Here is a 21,080-nt window from a genome sequence, read left to right on the forward strand (position 1 = left end):
GTAATAGCAAATAGAACTTATGTCTAAGTTTCTATCTCTTACTTATGCGATTCTAATCTGAATCACTCAAGCCTAAATTCTAACTTGACTCTCTCAAGTCTAGGTTCTTTCTTTAGACTACCCTCTCAAGTATCTCTAAAGGGTGAATGATGCATACATAAGACAAGATGATCGCATAAAGTGAAGATCTTAGGTCATGCTAACTATACTTATCAACCCATTCGAAAATTTAGCTACTCATGCGAAATGTGAAGAGATTGAACAGATGTTGAGATGAGAATTCCATTTTCTATAAATAAAGTCAGAATACAAAACAACAATGGAAAGTAAGGATAAGAAGCCCGGTAGCAATGTCTTGCTTCCCGTGGCTTTTACATTGTCATTTTACTCCAACTTTTCCCAGAAGAATATCCTTACTTTCACAAGCTTCGGGGCCCTCTCCGTTTATAGTGCTTTCCGGCAGTCCTTCGAGCTATCCAAGAATGATCTCTCGGCGTCTTCTTCTCTTCGCTCGCCTCTGCCTTCTAAGTATAAGAATAACTACAGAGTAACGGTTATCTATTTTGTGTATGATCTATCTTCTATATGTGGCGAACTCTTTAACGATGGTGGCCTTCAGTATTTATAGAGCACAAGATGAAGAAGCTTTTCTTTATAATGATTGCAATGATGGAAGGTCATTAAATCTTTTGTCTGATGCGTCGATTAATGGTCACCAAAAAGTTGAATGTACTTGCTACAGTGTGCCATTAACTGTTTGTCAACTAAATGTAGATTCTACTGTCATCAGCTTTCCATCCCATCATGATTTATTAAGCTTTCACCTTGATGCGTCATCTTTATGCGACCACCTTCTTGAGCAACTTCTCGCGAGCGCATACGTCGCATGACTTTGCGATCGCAATCTTTCAATGCACGCGGACGCCTAATTCCTTGGATCGCAATTTCCTTTGTGCCAACACATTTTTCTTGCACAAAATGAGTAAATTAGCTACTTTTATGTGATGGGCGCATGCAATCTCAATCTTCTTAGTTTAATGCTTTTGGACATGATGTTGTATATTTTTACCGTCGCATTCCCTCATTGTTTTACTTATTTGCGCTGAAATAACATGCATTTCTACCCGTTATTAATATTAAAGGAGAATCGGTAGTGGTATTGATAGACTGTGAATCGACACATAACTTCATATCAGAGGGTTCAGCGAATCACCAGCAGTTGAACATCACAACCACGACAAGTTACGGAGTAGTTTTGGGATCGGGACTTGCTCTACGAGGCAAGTGAGTATGCCAAAATGTGGAAATGAGGCTGGGTGACTGGAAAAATGTGTGACAGTTTCATTCCATTGAAGTTGGAAGGTGTTGATGTGATTTTAGGGATGCAATGGCTACACTCTTTGGGGAAACAGAGGTCGATTAGCAGAACCTAACAATATCATTTGTTCGTGAGGGACAGAAGATTACTCTGCAAGAGAATCCAAGTTAGATAGAGGCCGAGATTAGTCTGAAATGTACGATGAGGATATGGGATGGGGCTTTGCGAGAACTTCAAAAGCATTGGAGGATGACTTAAGAGAAAATGAAGAAGATTGTCAAAGAGGTAGCTGAACAAATAGAACTTTACCTTGAGGACAAGGTAAAAGTGGAGGGCGGAGGTAATGATAGGACCCCAATTATGTGGCAATATCAAAATAAAAAGTATAAAAGAGAAAAAGGAAAGTCGGTGGTTGAATCGATTAAGAGTTATTGTCAAGGTTGTTGAGAGAAGTGGAGGATTAAAAAGAAGGAAGAAAACAAAAGGGAGGGGGGTGAATTCTGAGTATCAGGAGTGAAGGAGAGGAGCTCTCGAGAGTGGGAGTTCGGAAGACGCTGTTGTGAAGAAGCCATCGCAGTGTGCCGCTCATCGTCTACTTCCACTAGACGATCGTGTAGTAAAGCTCAACGATCGTGTAGCATTTGGTAGGCAATCGTCTAGCAAAAGGTAGGCGATCGTATAGATATTGGTAAGCGGTCGTGTAATAGATTGTACGCGTTCATGTAGGAGTTGGTGAGTGATCGAAGAGTATTTTGTAAGCGATCGTTTCGTAATAGTGAGCGATCGTGTAGAACTTGTAAACGATCGTTTAGCATTTGGTAAGCGATTGAGTAACAATTGTAAGTGACCTATTAATCTTGTTTGATTCCTATCGTCTAATAAAGAAGTTGTTCATTGTTTAACTGCTTTTCCAGAAGGGTGTACCAACCTATTATGTTAATAAAGAATTCCAAGAATCAATTTCCTAACAAAATGTTCATTATCTCAAAAGGTAATATAGTATGTTCTGCAAATCTAGAGAATAACTTATACGTGTTAAAACCAACTGAGGTAAAAGCCGTTTTAAATATAGAGATGTTTAAAACAGCTGAAACTCATCATAAGAAAGGAAAATCTCTCTAAATGCCTACCTTTGGCACCTAAGACTAGGTCACATTAATCTTAATAGGATTAGGAGATTGGTTAAAAGTGGACTTCTAAACCAGTTAGAAGATAGCCCTTTACCGCTATGTGAATCTTGTCTCAAAGGTAAGATGACCAAAAGATCTTTTACTGAAAAATTTCTTAGAGCCAAATAACCCTTAAAGCTAGTATATTCAGACCTTTGTGGTCCGATGAATGTTAAAGCGAGAGGAGGGTATGAATATTTCATCAGCTTCATCGATGATTATTCAAGGTATGGCTATTTTTACCTAATACATCATAAGTCCGATACACTTGAAAAGTTCAAGGAATATAAGGTAGAGATTGAGAACCAATTAGGTAAAAAGATTAAAACACTTCGATCAGATTGAGATAGTGAGTACATGGACTTAAAATTCCAAGATTATTTGATAGAACATGAAATTCAGTCACAACTCACAGCATCTAGCACACCTCAACAAAATGGTGTTGCAGAAAGGAGAAATAGAACCCTATTGGACATGGTTCGTTCTATGATGAGTTATGCTCAGTTGCCAAGTTCCTTTTGGGGTTATGTAGTAGAGACTGCGGTGTAAATATTCAACATGATTCCCTTGAAAAGTGTTTCAGAAACACCATATGAGTTATGGAGATGACGTAAAGGTAGTTTACGTCACTTCAGGATTTGAGGATACCCAACACATGTGTTGGTGCCAAATCCAAAGGAGCTGGAACGTCGTTCAAAGGTATGTCTATTTGTAGGCTACCCCAAAGAGACAAAAGGTGATTTCTTTTATGATCCTCAGGAAGATAAGGTATTTGTGTCGACAAATGCAACATTCCTAGAGGAAGACCACATTAAAAATCATCAACCTCGCAATAAGCTAATACTAAGTGAGATAACTAGAGAAACTACAGATAGATCAATAAAAGTTGTTGATCGAGCAGGTCATTCAACAAAAGTTGTTAATGGAATTGGTACTTCACATTCTTCTCAATGATGCGTGGAAAATGGAGTAAATAAATATGCGTTCATCTTATGATATGCGTTCATCTTATGATATACGTTCGTTCTCCATGTGTCGCTGGTCATGCGTTGGACTAAGGGATATGCAATATGCGTCTAAGAATCTATGCGAAGACCATGTGTTCCTACCACAAGTTTTCTTGCTCTCTCGCCAAGTATAACAAGATCACAAGTTTCTCGGGGTGATCCGAGGTTGAACTCAGGGACTTGTAGCTAAATGTTGTGAAGTGATGTGTTTGCGGCGAAGAATAAAAGAATAATGAAGTTTAAGGGTTATGCACTACTCCTACTCCTAACTAAACAGATTAAGCAATGGAAGTATGACTATGAGAGTTGGTAGGGACACGACAACTATTAACGCGTAATAAGATACATGAAAAAATAGATAAAATGGTTCAGGAGATGACTTCACCGCATCAATAAGCTTGATCGCAAGGGTAACCCCAGCCAGCACAAGTTATGCGATCATGCTATACACAATTGTAGATGCATGTAATACATATGTGATAGTGTCGATATGACTTATGTCTAGGTCTCTATTCTTGCTCATGCGATCTAACACATAAACAAGGTGACTGCATACCACCATATCCTACTTCTGGGCGCATGCAATGTGAACGCATACTATCATTTCCTATCTATAGAGTGCATGCGATGTGTTAATAGCAATAGAACTTATCTACTCTTGCTTATGTGATCCAATCTGACTCTCTCAAGCCTAGATTTAGTCTTTAGACTACTCTCTCAAGTATGTCCAAATGATGAATGATGCACTCATAAGACAAGATAATCACATAAAGCATGGTTGACATAAGATTATTCTTATCTCTAGGAACACTACTTACTTTGCTCAGTGAGTTCCACTACTTACCCTCTCAGGCAGTTAGTCACCGCTGATCAGCTCATAGACAAGCATTGCGACCGCTCATAGACAAGCAATGCTACAGCCTCACACAGCAAAGAGGATTTACTCACTATACTCGCGCAACGCACACCTCTCGGTGGTTTGCTACATGCTTCATATGTCTATGTCGCATGATTAAGTATGCGATACTCTAGCAATCTTACTTAGTCGTTGCAATGAAAGCAAAGGATGATAAAGAGGAAGTAAATGAAGATGGAGTCGAAGGAAATAACGAGATGCATCGATTACACAATGTATTGATGTCTTAAGCCAAAATGTAATACAATACAGAGATAGAAGAGAGATGGAAGGCCAGATGTAGGCAATATCTTGCTTCCATCAGATGTGTGTCAAGGCCCCGGTGATGCCATGAATGGGTGGTGGAGTAGTCTCTCTCAAGATCTATCTCCGGCGAATCTCCGGGTGTCACTCGGAATGATTGGAGGAATGTAGAACCCTCAAAGAATGTCTTCTCACGCTTTCTTTTGTGATCATAAGGATCTGCCTTAAGGAAGAAGCTCGGATGATTTGAAGTTGGGCTCTAAGGCTCTATTTATAGAGCTCAATCGCCGACAACATTAATGGTCCTGCTCTGAATTTCTATTATTAATGGCGTGATGGACCTGCTCTGAATCTCTACTACTAACGGCATGGTAGGTGAAATGTTAACATCATCTTTTGATACTCCCAAGGTATGCATTCATGCTTGGTTTCCGAAGTACCATTGCATTCGACCGCCCTTGCGTTCATCCCTCTATTATGGTTATTACTCTGTAGCCGCAACCTCAATGCGATGGACGTATGCGGTTAATGGCCGCAACATCCATGCGACGAACGTATGCGATCGCCTTTGCGATTGTGGGATTCACCGCATGCGATCGTTCCTGCGATAGCTAAAAAAATAGACACCTGGACGCAGAATAACGCATAATATTGGGTTAGCCAAGATTTTCATTGCTAATCGACGCAAGCTCACTTTTCACATGAATTCTTAGTATAATCACTGCATATTCTACTTGTCAGTCCTCATAATTCTAAATAAAAGGCTTATAATAACTTATATTTCTACCAGTTATCACTCAAGAGTTGAGAATACCTCGATGTAATGGAAGGGTTGTGCAACAGCCTAACTAGTACATGGGTTTAACTGAAACTCAGGTCATCGTACTTGATGGTGGCTTAGAGGATCCATTGACTTTTAAAGAAGCAATAGTTGATGTGGATAAAGTAGAATTTCTGGTTCTATATGTTGATGATATTCTACTAATTGGGAATGGAGAATAATTTCTAGCTGACATTAAGACGTGGCTACCCACACAATTCCAAATGAAGGATTTGAGAGAAGCACAATATGTTCTTGGGATCTGAATTGTTCGAAACCGCAAGAACAAAATGATAGCCTTGTTTCAGGCATCTTATACAGACAAGATGTTGTCTCGATATAAAATACAAAATTCTAAGAAAGGCATGTTACCTTTCAGGCATGGAATTCATCTGTCTAAGAAACAATGTCCTAAGACACCTCAAGTGAGGTTATGAGAACGAATTTCATATGCATCAGCGATAGGGAGTTTAATGTATGCCATGTTATGTACTCATCCCGACATATGCTATGCAGTTGGAATTGTCAGCAAATATCAGTCCAGTCCTGGATATGATCATTGGACTGCTGTTAGAAACATCCTCAAGTATCTTCGGAGAATGAGAGACTATATGCTCGTGTATGGTGCTAAGGATCTGACCCTTACTGAATACACTGATTCTAACTTTCAGATCGATATAGATTCTAAGAAATCTACTTTGAGGCTAGTATTCACGGAGGAGCTATAATGTTGAGGAGTATTAAGCAAAGTTGTATTGCTGATTCCACCATGGAAGCTGAGTATTTACACCAAAGAGAAGTGATTGTCACGCAAATTGCCTCTGAAGACAACTTGGCTGGTCCATTTACAAAGGCCTTCTCGACTAAAGTGTTATTGATGTTTATTCAATAAAACTGTTATTGAATATGTGAATTGTACTTGTAAAGTCTAAATCCAATAAACTAAAGATACATGACTATTATTTAACTACATGAACTTTATGTGGAGACATAAGAGTGGATCAAGTTCAGTAAACAGCCAAAACGGTCTATAGTATACGAATAAGACTGGGTACCTTATTTTGGTAATATTATTGGATGTGGCCCACTCTGTAGTTGTTACAATTTGTTGTAAAGTGCTACAAATGAAGTGATCCTGATTCGTTCATCTATTGACATGAGGAGTGGGGGCGTCCTACGCAATGAGTTTGCATAAGATCGGATCAAGAATTAATTCACTCTTACTTTATAACATTGTTTAAGATTGACGATTTGAAAGCGATGACCTAGGTAACTTGACCTTAATCCTGAGCTAACTATGAACTTCTGTTTATTTGGGATTATCCTTAAAAATGCATGGGTGAGGGTTGACTCAACAGCACTGACTCAATGAGCCTCCCATTTCAAGGGTAAGACCGGGTAGATAGCTGGGGACATAGGGTGCAAGATGGAATTCACTCCTATTGCAAGATGGAATTCACTCCTACCCGCTTTTAGGGATAATAGAGAGGTTGTTCCCTTAAATATTGACTCCGGGACTTGAATAAGGGGCCCCACCCTCTCATTGGCCTAAGAGGGACTCGATTTAGTGATTGGATCACAAAAAAAAATTTTATTAGAGGATCAGTGGGACTTAAGGAGCAAGATGTAATCTCAGGGGTAAAACAGCTTTTGACCCCAGCCGTTATTACGAACAACCTGTGAAGGGTTAACTTACTAATCATGGTTATATTGAGTGGACATAATATATCTATAGTGAGGGGAGTGCAACTACTAGGCTTTAATGGAATGATCTGATAGTTAACGAATGGTGGTTAATTAGGTTAAATAATTTAGTCGGTTAATCGCGAATCGTTGGAGCCCATGATCTGTAGGTCCATGAGGTCCCCCTACTAGCTCATATCGGATTAAACCTTAGAACAATGTGACAAACGAATTTGAAGTGTTCAAATTCGGTTTTTGGAACAAAGCGTTAAATATATACAATATATTTAACCTAATGTTTAATTGTGAATTAAACATAAAGAGAAAGAAAATAAGAGATATTTAAATAAGATTTAAATATCAAGATTATGAATAGGGATTCATATAAATTGGGATAAGTGTTGGATTTAATATTAAATTTTTTAATTAATTATTTAATATTAATTTAATTTTTAAAATTGATTATTAGAATTAATTTTGAAATTAAATGGATTTGGTCAAAATTGTATTATAAGTCAATTTGTTAACTAGATAAAAAAATGTAATGGAAATCAAATTATTGACTTTTGATTTTTGAAAGTCAAAAAGTCAATTTTTTTTACTTTGGGCTTTAAGAGTCAAACTTTGATTAAGTTAGTGGAAATATCCAACATTTGTGAGTGGGAAATACCAACTTTTGCATGGCTAAGTGTTGTCTTCATTTGAAGACACTTGTCCCACTAAATCCCACCTTTTGAGTAAGCGGATTCTTGAGTGTCAAATTCTCATCAAACTCAAAGTTGTATGTTTGCATGTAATGGTCTTTAGAAGGAGTGTTTAATGCTTTTGATGACCTCTTGGCCATAATGGGTTTAGATGACATTATGTGATAATCTCATCCCTTTTTCTCTTAAAGCTTTAGCTTTTTCCTCTCCAAATTAGTCACTCACCAGAGTCCGCCATCCCGTTCTAAGGCCGAAGAATAGTCGGAAAGACTCTCGTGGTGGTCTCGAACTATTCGTGGGGAGATTGAAGCTGATTTGGAGAAGATTTTCAAAGACTACAAAGGTTGTATTCTTTTCCCTTTTTACTTGTTTGATTGCATGCATGCTTATCTTTATAATTAATCTAATTAAAATACTTTAGATTCGTTTTTCTTTCGTTGTGCATGTGTTAGTTCCATAAAAAATGTCATGCTTAGGAAATGACATGAACTCTTAAAACGTAAGTATAAACTTTAGTTGCTTGGAAAACCCATGAACATTAGCATGAAATTCATTTGGAACACATATCTCTTTTGTGAACATATTTGAAAATATTTAGTCACTCACGGATTTTTGGGCTTGGTTTTTCCTAAGCTTTGAAGTCCTCCCCAATGGATATAGCTTCTACACATAAAAGAATAAGAGTTTAGTTGCTACTTTTGTCTCCCTTTTGAGACTACTCTTTTAACCAAGCTCATACTTAGCAAGGCGTTGCCTATTCATCCAACATTTCCAGATTCAATTTCTAACGTAAATAACTTGAAAAATAGAACTCATTTAAAGAAAGTTCCTTCTCCAAACATTTTTAGAATTTTGTTAACAATGTTACCTCAAATTTTAGTGTGAAACTCCTTGTGGTTTAACTCGAGCCTTCAAATATTTCCTGAAAGCCCTAACCGCAACTCCCTACTTGAGCAAAGATTCTAGGTTTAATTTCCAAAATATGTAACTCGAACCCTAGACCTTTTCTTGTCAAGGTTCCTTCTACAAACTTACTTGAAATGGTGTTCACGATAATACCTTAAAGTTTCGGCTTGAAAATCCAAGTGGTTTGGTCTAGATCTATGTTTCTTCGTTGAGTGCTCGGAAATGAACCTTCGACTCTTCCTTCCTTCTCCGACCCTCTTTCCGGTGAGAACTCCCTTCCAAAGGCTTGATTTCAGAAACTAAACTCATAGAGCTTTCAAATGGTACCAAGTTCATCTAGTTTGCTCGAGCAAATCTTCCAAAACGAGCCCTTGAAATTCTCTTCCCTTTTTATACTATTTTCCAGCCCTTTGCATGAAATTTCCTTAAGCCGCCTCACCCACTAGTGGAGATTAAGGGTCGAGATTAAGCCATCTATCTGGGTAACTAAAAGAGAAGTTTAAAACTGAGTATTTCGAACAACTCGATCCTCACTGGAAAAACTCAATGGAGGAAGGTCCTTACTCGATGGAAGATTTCGTGGCTCTCTGTTAAATACTCGATGGGAAACTCAGTGCTGGGAGCTTGCTCGATGCACACTCCTTACTCGATCGCTCATACTCGACGCACGACCTTTTCTCGCTTACTCTCGATGCTCGACCCCTTCCTCGATCACTTATACTCGATGCTCGACCCTTCCTCAATTCCTTATACTCGATGCTCAACCTTTCCTCGATCACTTGTACTCGACGCTCGATAGCATTTACTCGATGCCTACCTTGTGCTCATTCGACGCTCAATCATCCTTCAAGACGATCAACACTTAGCCAGAAATTCTCTTTGTAAAGCCAGGTTAATAAGTAACCGAGATTTAAGTTTTCATACTTAAACATTTTCCTTCTTCAAACTTGTCCTCTACCTCAAAACGCACAAATCCAATCTAACTTAAGTATTTAACCCAATACTTTGCTTAACTTAAACAATAAACATAATGAAAAAAGGGGAAAGTAAGGTGTGGGTTTTACACTACCCACTAATATTTAGTTAACAGTAACAATTATTAATTTATTCATAAATATGAACTATATTTAAAAAAATTATATAATTATTGTTTTGGAAAATTATATAATTTATAATACAAATATGCAATACATATATATATTATATTTTTTCAAAAAATTAATTGAGTTTATAGCACGATATATTGTATTTCTAAATGTTTTTATCTTTATTTAATATTGTTCTACATTTTAAAATTTTAAAATTCAAAATCAAAATCTAGATACTGTAACAACATAAAAAAAAAAGGTTGTTTTCAAAGTTTGCACTATTTAAATCACATAATCTGAAAATAATTTTAAAAAATGAGTAATTCCAAAAACATTTTTAAAAAGAAAAATCAGTTTCTCCGCCAAACAAAGCCTAAAGACACCACAGAAATTTGAACAAAATTATAAGGGTGCTTATACAAAGATCTTTTTAATTTTTATGAACTGCATGTCGTTGCGTTGCCGCCTCTCTGTCCATTCATGATTCATACACAAACATACGCGTGCCAAAACGTCTTTCACAATTTCATTCTATAAGCATCTCCTCTCCTTAATCGGTACTTCAGTCTCCAGTTTCTAGTTTCTTCTTCCCAGGTTTGTCTCATTTTCCTCCGCATGCTGAAATTTATCATTCAATTTGGGCTTCCTTCCTCAATCTTCGTATGCCTTTGGCCAGATCCATACAACACAACGCAGAGACACGCTCATGGAAGCGGCCACTGGTTCAATCTCAACCCTTGCCATTGGAATTGGATCGCCATTTCGGGACACCGCCCTCAGGCCTCCTGCCCCCCATTTCCTTACTTTTCCTTCCAAACATCTCCTCTCTGTTCCTGTAAGAAGCTGGAATCATTTTTTTCTTTTCTTCCTTTTATCAAACAGTTCATGGTCAATTACGGTGTATCTCGTTTTGATCTCTTTGGTTTTTTTCTCAACTTTCTGTTGTCTCATGGCAGCATTATCGGTCCTTCGTTTCTCCGTCGAGACTTGGAAAGAAGACGATTACCGTTCCCTGTAGCGGTCAGGGTCGGGGATTTGGGTTCTCAATGGTTAAAGCGTCCCTGTCTTCGGATCCGGCTGGTTCTGCTGCCCAAATTGCTCCACTTCAGCTTCAGTCTCCAATTGGCCAGTTTCTGTCTCAAATACTGACTACCCATCCCCATCTTCTTCCTGCAGCCGTCGACCAGCAGCTTCAACAGCTACAAATCCAACGTCATGCTGAAGAAAAAACTCAGGAGACCCCTGCTTCCGCTACTCATGACATTGTCTTGCACAGGTTAGTTCCGTATCCCTTAGAGGCCAAGTATATACAGGTAAAGGATGGGTCTGAAAATTCCAAAGTTGTAACAATCATTTGACATCAGTTTCTCTTTATAAAAGCAAAACAGTCGCTTGAACCAAATTGTTTGATTAGAAGAGCACCAAAGCTGATCAAGCTTGTTTTTTTACGGGACAACCCTGCTCACGTAGCTTAGCGTTTGAAATTTTTAGGAGGATTGCAGAGGTTAAGGCAAATGAAAGGAAAAGAGCCTTAGAAGAGATATTGTATGCATTGGTGGTGCAACGATTCATGGACGCCGATGTTCCTCTTATACCAACTGTTGCCCCATATGGCCGAGTTGTCACATGGTCACAAGATGATGAAAAGCTGGAGCGGCTTCACTCGTCCGAAGCAAGGGAAATGATTCAGAACCACCTAGCGCTCGTTTTGGGCAATCGGATTGGTGACTTTGCTTCAGTAGTGCAGATAAGCAAACTGAGAGTGGGGCAGGTGTATGCGGCGTCTGTGATGTATGGATACTTCCTCAAGCGAGTGGATGAGAGGTTTCAGCTTGAGAAGACAGTGAAAATGCTACCAGCTGATGCAACAGACGAGGGAGAAGGAGCAGAATGGGATTCCTCCTTCTCCAATGCACCAGTGCATCCTGAAATCTCTTCCATGGCAGTTGAACAAGGAGATGTTAGTCCTGTGGAGTCGGGTCTGGGGATCAAGCCCTCCCGCTTGAGAACATACGTAATGTCGTTTGATGGGGACACACTGCAGAGATTAGCCACGATAAGGTCAAAGGAGGCTGTTAGCATCATTGAGAGACACACGGAGGCCTTGTTTGGAAGACCCCAGATTGCAATCACCCCGCAAGGAACAGTAGATACCTCCAAAGACGAGCTTATCAAAATCAGCTTTGGTGGGTTGAAGAGACTAGTTATGGAAGCTGTGACTTTCGGTTCTTTTCTATGGGATGTTGAGACGTACGTGGACTCCAGGTATCATTTTGTCATGAATTGAGATATGAAATTCGACAATGGATGCAGTTGCGCACCTGACCGCCCCTAGAGACTGTAATGTGGACTGATATCTAAGTTGATTGTGTAGTTTCCAGTGAACTCTCCACAATCTGGCTTGTCTTATGGTGCGTTTGAATGATAAACTCGAAGCTAATTACACAGAGAGACCACAACCAAGAGTCTGAGATACAATACAAAGCTTCCCATTACCATATTTTTTTACTTATTTCCCTTGTTAAATAGTATAATTAGTTATGAAAAGATTTGTGGCCTATAATTAGAAAATGAGATCGAACCAAAGATGATCATAATATGGAAAGAAAGCAGATTTGGTGGACTCAGATATCAACCAAAGGAGGATCATTAAATCTATACCACGAGAGAGAGTTCTTTGGTAGGAAAAAAAAAAAAACTTGGCTATTTTTGGAATTTGTGGGAGAGAATTGGTTTATATGGAAAAGACAAAATAGTCCACAAGATTGGGACAGGAGGAGGAATGAGTAATAAGAGGTTTGTTTAATTAAGGAGCATGTAAATTAGGAAGGTTAATGAACATTTCCTTAAAATAAGTAATAATTTAATTATTTGGTTAATGGAATCTCAAATTGAATGGAAGTGATATTAATCATATCGACGATATCTACGTATCAACAATAGAACTTAGGCAGATATCGATGATATTAGTGATATTCGTGATATAACTTAGGTAGACATTAGTGATAGAACTTATGTAGATATCGATGATATTAGTGTTATTCGTGATATAACTTAGGTAGACATTAGTGATAGAACTTATAGGTAAATGTCACTGATATCGATTATATTAGTGATATTTATGATATGATTTAAGTAGATATCGGTGATAGTCACTTGGAGGTTGTTTGGGGCGCAGAGTTGAGATAGGATGTCTAAAGTTCATATATTTTTGGAGTTTATATATCTGTGAAGTTCATATGTGGGTGCAAATTTATTTGGTCTGAGTTCTTAAATCTATGTTTGGGGTACATAGTTTATATATCTGGGTATCTTATGTAGTTTTTTGAAGTTTTTTTATTCAATAATGTGCTTTTATAATTACTACTTTTGTTTCGAAACTTTTTTATTCAATAATTTTACCCATCTTTGTTTGAATAAAATATGGATTGCAATTTTTTCTATTAATTTTTAAATTTTTTTTCTTTCTTTCTTTCTTCTTTTGGGCAATAAACAACAATTAACCGATTACCTTTCTTGTAGAAATTTGTTTAAATAAAATGAGAAACTAAAGTGAAATCAAAACTTTTGATTCTAGCTAATTCCTCTCCATGAATTTCATTATCATTTTCTTCTTTTTCTTCTTCTTCCTATTGTTGCTCTATACTTTTTATATGCCTTGAATTGTTTTTAATTAAATCCCCCCATTGTCGTAACAGTCAATGGAATGTCACCACATTTCTTCAACAATTTCAGTTTCATTTCCTCTAAATTTGGAGGGTCATCAGAGAACAAATCTCTATTTTTCACAAATTTTTGCTGGAAAATATTCTAGAAAAAAATTTCATTTTGTGGTTTTTTTTGTTATATGTTACATATTTTTCAACTATATACACACTTTTCGCCTAAATGTTCTTAACTCTCACTTGATATTTGAATTCAATTAAATTTTACAAATTTTTATGTATAAATATTGCACTTAATGTAGACAAAATAATTTGTTTTTATATAATCAACAATTGTATATCATACTTTAACAGTCATCAGTCTTATAATAATCGAAAGTGGTTGTCGAACTTGATTATCGAAGATGATTTTTGTTGGAGTTTGTAGTCGGAGATGGTTGTCGGAGCCTGAAGTTGGTTGCATGAAGGTGTATTGGAGTTGGTTGTCGAAGTTTGTCATCGGAGGTGGTTTTTAAATCCCGGATTTGGTCGGACGAAAGTGGTTGTCAAAGTTGATCATCAAAGATGATTTTTGCTAGAGATTGTAGTCGGAGATGACTGTCAAAGCCCGAAGTTAGTCGCATGAAAGTGGTATTAGAGTTGGTTGTCGGAGTTTGTCGTCAAAGGTAGTTGTCAAAGCACCGAGTTGGTCGTCGGAGTTGCCCGCTCAAAGGTGATCATCGAAGGTGACTTTTATCGGAGTTTGTTGTCAGCGCTAATTGGTCGTCGAAGTTGGTAGTGCAAAAGTGGTCGTCGGAGTTGGGTCACCGAGGTGGTTGTTGGAGGCCAGAATTAGTTGTCAGAGTTGGTTGCACGAAGCTTGTTGGAGCTCAGAGTTGGTCGTTGAAGCTATCATCAGAGGTGATTTCCAGAGTTCAGATTTCGTCGCCAAAATTGTCATCGGAGGTGGTTGTCGATGCTCGGAGTTGGTTGTCAGAGTTGTCAGCAGAGGCGATTATCGGAGTCTAGAGTTAGTTCTTGGAGTGTGACAGTGGCCGATGGGTAGAGCCATTGAAAATATGGGAAGAAGGAAGAATTGGGGTGAGTTGGTAAAATATACCAACTCAACTCCACGAACATTTAAAGTTGGTGGGCCAAACAATGAGTTGTTATATTATACCAACTCGACTCATGTTGGTGAGTCAAACACCCCCTTATAGATTTCTCAATTATAGACTTATCACTTATAGATTTAAGTGTTAATTTGTAAAAGTTGATAGTTTCCTTTCAAAATTGATAGTTACTTATAAAAATCTATTAGTGATAGTCATTGATAACCATTGATAATCAAAGATTCTTAATTAATCATCATTGTAACCATAAAAACCAACACGAGATCAAGCATTAGTGGAAAGCATTGTTTGAAGCTTAGCAACTTAAGCTGATAACCATTGATAGCCACAAATAGAAGTCCATCAATAATAACAGTTAATAGCTTTAAGTACTAATTTTTTAAAGTTAATAGTTACTGATAAAAGTCTATCGGTGTGATAGTCATATAACTTTGAGTGTTAATCTTTCAAAGTTAATAGCTTTGTTCAAAGTTGATAACCATTGTTAGAAGTTTATCAGTGATAGCTATGATAGAAGTTTATCAATGATATTCACTGATAGCTTAATTGTTAATTTTTTCAAAGTTGATAGTCACTAATGAAAGTCTATTAGTGATAGCTACTAATTGTTTTTTTATCACCGAAAGCTTAATCTTTCAAAGTCGATAGTTTTGTTTCAAAGTTGATAACCACTTATAAAATTCTATCATTGATAGTCATTGATATCTTTCTGTCACTAATAGCTTGAAGTGTTAGTTTTTCAAAATTGATTATCATTGATGAAAGTCTATCAATGATTACCATTGATAGTTTTCTATCATGATAGCTAAGTGCTAATCTTTTAAAGTCGATTCTAATTAATAAAAGCTTTCAGTCATAGCTACCCATAGCCACTAATTGGCTATAATTAATAACCATTGATAGAAGTTATTGATGGCTATTATTGATAGAAGCTAGCTAGACTTCAAATTGAGAAAAACAAGATGTACGCAAAGAAGAATTTTTTGGGTTTCTATCCAGTGGGATGCGTGAGAATATGAATTGGACATTTTAGTATTTTCTAATATATGGGCCTATTTTTGTAATATATTTGTGTTTTTTTATTTTTATATTATATATATGCAATTATTTTGGGTCTGATTGCCATTTATGCAACCAATCCAATTAAGTAAAAACCCTTTACATTGCATTAGAGTAGGAGATTGAGGTGCACTTTCAGTGCTTCTTTGAAGAGATTGGTGGTGAGTGAATTTTATTTCTTCAAAGCAAGCTTAATTTTTTCTTTAAAACTCCTATTTTCTTCTTTGATACAACTATTCAAGTTGAAATGGCTACTTATAAAGTTGTGTATTCTTTAATAATCTAGACCATAAATATGAAACATCACAGTCTAATAGTGAACAATGTTTAAATTGGCCGTCACATCCTTTGCTTCATAACAACTACTCGAGTCGAATATATAAGATATCATGATCTGATGGTGAAAATATATTTGAACAGATAATCACATCTTTTGTCTCATTATAACTAATTAGGTTGGACTGGTTATAGGAGCATTCTTTCATATATGACTACGAGTGTGATTTAAACCATAGATATGAAACATCATGATCTAACAATAGAGGCAAGTTTGAATGGACAAGCATGGTTCACAAAGGACATCGATGTCTCAATAAAGATGGTAAAGTATTCATCTCCAGGAATGTTATCTTTAATGAATCTAATTTTCCTTTCTCCTATGGCTTTCAGGTGCTTGGTCCTTCAACACACAAAAATACGGTGAACAGTGGCCTTCAAGTTCTCTCTCCCAACATAACTCCACTATTGCAAAGTGCCTCTATTCATTCACCACAATCTATCTCAAACCCTTATAATAGTCCCTCACCATTAAACACCTCCATACTAGATATCAATCTAGACTCTTCCACCTCCCCTATGCCTACTAAACCTATCTCCTTTCCTCAAACATCAAATGCCTTGCCTAGCAACTGTCCAGAACATATAGCCACTCAAACTCCCATGGCCAGCCCTACCAATCAGTCACCTAGCAGCACTCTTCCACCTACCTCACATACAAGCCCTGTTCCTAACACCTCTCATCCATTGCAGCTTGCTCATCCAATGATTACGAGAGGCAAAGCTGGAATTTTCAAACCAAAAATTTGACTAAGCACTACTCAACGTGACTGGTCTTTGACTGAACCAACGCAGGTGTCTGATGCACTTGCTACACCTCAAGGGAAGCAAGTTATGGACACTAAATTTCAAGCACTCATCAATAACCAGACTTGGCAGTTAGTTCCTACATTGTCATCCTTCAATGTGTTGGGCAACAAATGGATTTTCAGACTAAAGAAAAATCTGGATGGGTCAATACAAAGATACAAAGCACGTCTAGTAGCCAAAGGGTTTCATCAATATCTTGGAATTGATTTCTTTGAAACATTAAGCCCGGTGGTCAAAGCATCAACAATCAAAGTTGTCTTAAGCATTGCTGTCTCCAAAGGATGGGTCCTTCGTCAGCTTGACTTTAATAATGCTTTCCTAAATGGCAAATTAACAGAAGATGTCTATATGCATCAACCACTCAAGTATGTCAACTCTAAGTTCTCTAATCATGTATGTAAACTGAACAAGAGTCCTTATGGACTGAAACTGTAACATCTTGATTTTATTTTGTAATTAACTTTTTTTTTATTGTTGGCTACTTGGATAAATTATATGAGATTTATGTTTTTGGGCTAAGCTAAAATATGATTTAATTATTTGGAATTAATTGAGTTTTATTTTGGCTTATATTTTGGGAGATTTGATTATCTATAAAGATAATTAAATGTGTATATTAGATTCTTTTTTTTAAAAGGAAAAGGAAAATATATATATAAGTATATATATATATTTTTTGGGAGATAATTAAGGAATTTTTTTTTAAAGGGAAAAGAAAATAGTTTATTTTGGTTATATATATTTATGGAAAGGGTTAAAGGAATGAAAAAAAAAAGGAAAAAGAAAAGAAAAAGAAAAATTTTTCTCTCTCTCCCCACGCGTGTAGCAGCCCCCCCTCCCCCCTTCTTTTTCTCTTCTTCTTCTTTTCCTTCCAGCCCTAACCGCCAGCACCTCACTATCCACCTTCCAGCCGCCGCCGGGAGCTCCTCGCTGCCGCCAAAAGCAGTCGCCGCACCTCGCCACCGTGAGCAGCACCGCTTCCTTGCCGTTCCGTGGCCGCCGCTTGCCTCGCCGACATCAGCCTTGCTGTCCAGTTTTGTTTCTGCCACCGTTCGCACGCCACTGCCTTTTTGAGATTGGGTAAGAATTGGATTATTTTGGGCAAGGTTTGGTGTTGAGTCTTTTTAAAGTGTCTCTTGGTGTTGGAAACGATTTTAGTTGTTACCCATTGTGTCAACTTTCAGGATTTGGATTTTTAGAGATGTCGAGGCGTTGCTAACAAAGAAAAGACCATTCTCTTCATCGGAGAGTTTTAGTTTGGATAAGTTTTGTGTAAGTTGGTTGGTTATTCTTTTGGATTGAGAGTAATAGTGGAAAAAGTAAGTTATTGATTTTGGATTTAATTCTTGATCAGATTGGCTAATTGAATCAAGTTTTGGAATTTGTCATGGATCAAGCCACAATTTTGGGTTAATTCAAGTTTTCCAAAGGTTTTAAGGAATTATTTGCGTGGACTTTTGTGACCAAGTTGAGGTAAGTGATACTATTACTGGTGTCTTCGTGTCAGGCGATCTAGATTAGACCTATCAAGTTACTTGGTTGACTATGAAGCATGATTTTGTTTGACATTATGTTTTGCTAGTTGCATGGTAGTTACAAGTACTATGAGCATGTTAAAACTTCTAATCAGTACTGCATGAATAGACCAGTAGAACGGTTTATTGTCTTGCCTTGACGCATGTTATTATTATGTTTAACGGTACGCCTACGGGCCGCTAGACATGCGTGAACCAACAGGTTAACATGCATGTTATTATCATGTTTGACGGTGTGCCTATGGACCGCTAGACATGCGTGAGTCAACAGGTTTACATTCATATTACTTTTATTTTCATGTTTCATGTTTTGACGACGTGCCTACGAATCGCTAGACATGCGTGAACCGACAGATTAACGTTCATGTTATTATCATGTTTGACGGTGTGCCTACAGACCGCTAGACATGCGTGAGTCGATTAGTTCACGTTCATGTTATTATTATGTTTGACGATGTGCCTACGGGCCGCTAGACATGCGTGGGTTGACGGGTTCACGTTCATGTTATTATCATGTTTGACGGTGTGCCTACGGGCCGCTAGACATGCGTTTCAAGGCAAGATAGTACGTCTTTTGGTTTTCCTTTCATCATAAAAAACCGATATAACTGTATGAGCCACAGACTATTTTTCTTTACTCATGGATGCATAGTCTTATCTCGATAATGGGATCACTTACTGAGTATTTTATACTCAACCTTTATCTTTATTTTTTTCCAGGTAAAGGCAAGGACACTCGAGCGACTGACAAGAGGAATCCGTGACAGTGCCAAAGGAACCAGAATTCGCTTCCGCATTTGACCCTTTATATTTTCGTTTGTTTTTTTTTATTATTCTTTCATGGATTAACTATAAATTTATTTATTTATTCTTTATTTATTTTTTTTATAAATTGTTTCTTGTTAAAAAGGATGCCCGGGTTGAACGATTTAAGATTTTGAGATATGTTAGAACATTTTTTATATACTTAATGCAGTTAAAGATTATGATTATTTTCTTTAATTTACTTTATTCTTTTGAATGAGAATATTTATGCATGCATGCAGTAGCGATCCCCTTTTTAGTAGTCTTAGAAAGTGGGGTTGTTATAGTTGGTATCAGAGCCCGTGTTTTGGGGTTCTGTAGACTGACTTATTATGTAAGTCCAAATTGTTCCTTTGGCAAAACGATTCTTCGTCGTCGTCAGGTATGTCCTTTACGAAAAGTATTTAGAATAATATGCATCTGAGTTAATAGCATTTATGATTGCAATTGATGTGTTTTGTGCTAGTAAGGAAAGTAGCTAAGAGGTGGTTGCGAATAATTGTCAGGAAAATGGTTCGTGTTAGAGGAAGAGGCAGTCATAGGGTTACCGGAAGGGAGCGTGTTCCCATAGAGCAGAATCCATCAGTTCAGGATCAAGATCCTCATGATAAGGATCCACAAGTTCAAGATGCACAAGTTCAGGACCCTCCGGTACCAGAGGATTTCTTGCCGCCTAGGGACCCCTCAGGGTCAGGGTGGCCGCGAACCCGGACACGAAGTAGAGTTCAACACACGGCCACGACACCACAAACGTAGCCCACCCCCGGCTCCAGCAGAGGTTACCAATTGGGCAACCACTATTGGGGAAGAAGTTACATCAGCTGTGTTGGGTAAGGTGAAAGACATGTTGGACGAACGACTGGCTCAGTTTTCCCAGTTCCATCAGACACCACCACCACAGGATCAGGTGTCGCAAGTCCAGACCCAAAACATGATCCAGAACCAAAGCATGTTAGGCCTTTCGGTGAAGGCCAAGCATTTGCGAGATTTCAGGAAGTACAACCCCAACATCTTCAATGGGTCACTAAAGGACCCTACCAATGCAGAATTATGGATCTCCTCGATTGAAACGGTTTTTCGTTATATGAAATTCCCAGAAGATCAGAATATGCAGTGTATCATTTTTATGCTTACCGACAAGGCTCAGATCTGATGGCAGTCGGCAGAAAGGATGTTGGGTGTAGGAGGGGATCCAGTGACTTGGGAGCAATTCAAGGAGCGCTTTTACACGAAGTACTTCTCTGCTAACTTGAGGTACAATAAGGAAAGGGAGTTCTTGGAGCTGAAGCAGGGACACAGGTCAGTAAAGGAGTATGACCAGGAGTTTGACACCTTATCCCGTTTTGCCCCGAAGTTGGTCACCACGGAAGCCATGAGGGCAGAAAGGTTCATTCAAGGCCTAAAAGATAGTATACGAGGTATCGTGCGAGCATTCAAACTAACCACTCATGCGAAGGCACTTCGTTTGGCAGTCGAGGTGGACCCACAGTCAGGAGATGAATTTTCATGAGCATTCAAGATAGAACCTTCCTCAGGTAAAAAAAGGAAGGCATATCAGAAGGCTTTTGAGCCTCACCCCTATCAGAAGGTTTAAGGTTCAAACAGACCGCTTCGACATTTTAGGCAGCAAGCTATCAAGGCAGGTATGGTGGAGAGAATGCGACCGGTGTGTAGCTCGTGTGGAAGATATCACTGGGGTCGATGTTTGGCAGGCACCAGAGTTTGTTTTCATTGCAAGCAGGAGGGACACTCGATAGATAGATGTCTTGCTAGAGGCACTTTTGGTTTTGGGAACCAGTTTATAGGCTGTGATCAGAGGAGTTCAGGTAGGCCTCAGCATCAGCAAGGTCGTGTTTACTCTACCACCTGGCAGGAGGCCGAGAAAGCAGGCACTGTTGTGACAGG

General features: G+C 38.1%; 1 protein-coding gene across 2 annotated transcripts; it reads left to right on the forward strand.

Annotated features, from left to right (window-relative positions):
- The first annotated feature begins 10,218 nt into the window (after positions 1-10,218).
- LOC120082765 (UV-B-induced protein At3g17800, chloroplastic-like) lies at positions 10,219-12,425 on the forward strand. Of its 2 annotated transcripts, XM_039038056.2 has the most exons (4): positions 10,219-10,448; positions 10,531-10,689; positions 10,811-11,130; positions 11,346-12,425. In XM_039038056.2, the coding sequence occupies exons 2-4, from the start codon at positions 10,561-10,563 to the stop codon at positions 12,139-12,141; spliced, it is 1,245 nt and encodes a 414-aa protein (XP_038893984.1). In that variant the 5' UTR covers positions 10,219-10,448; positions 10,531-10,560; the 3' UTR covers positions 12,142-12,425. The 2 variants fall into 2 exon arrangements, with proteins under 2 accessions (XP_038893984.1, XP_090172517.1); XM_090316391.1 differs by lacking the exon at positions 10,219-10,448 and having other exon boundaries at positions 10,455-10,689.
- The last annotated feature ends 8,655 nt before the right edge of the window (positions 12,426-21,080 follow it).

Source organism: Benincasa hispida, chromosome 8, assembly GCF_027475165.1.
Source record: "Benincasa hispida cultivar pf3 chromosome 8, pf3_genome.v1.1, whole genome shotgun sequence".
In the NCBI taxonomy this organism is placed as follows: domain Eukaryota; kingdom Viridiplantae; phylum Streptophyta; class Magnoliopsida; order Cucurbitales; family Cucurbitaceae; genus Benincasa; species Benincasa hispida.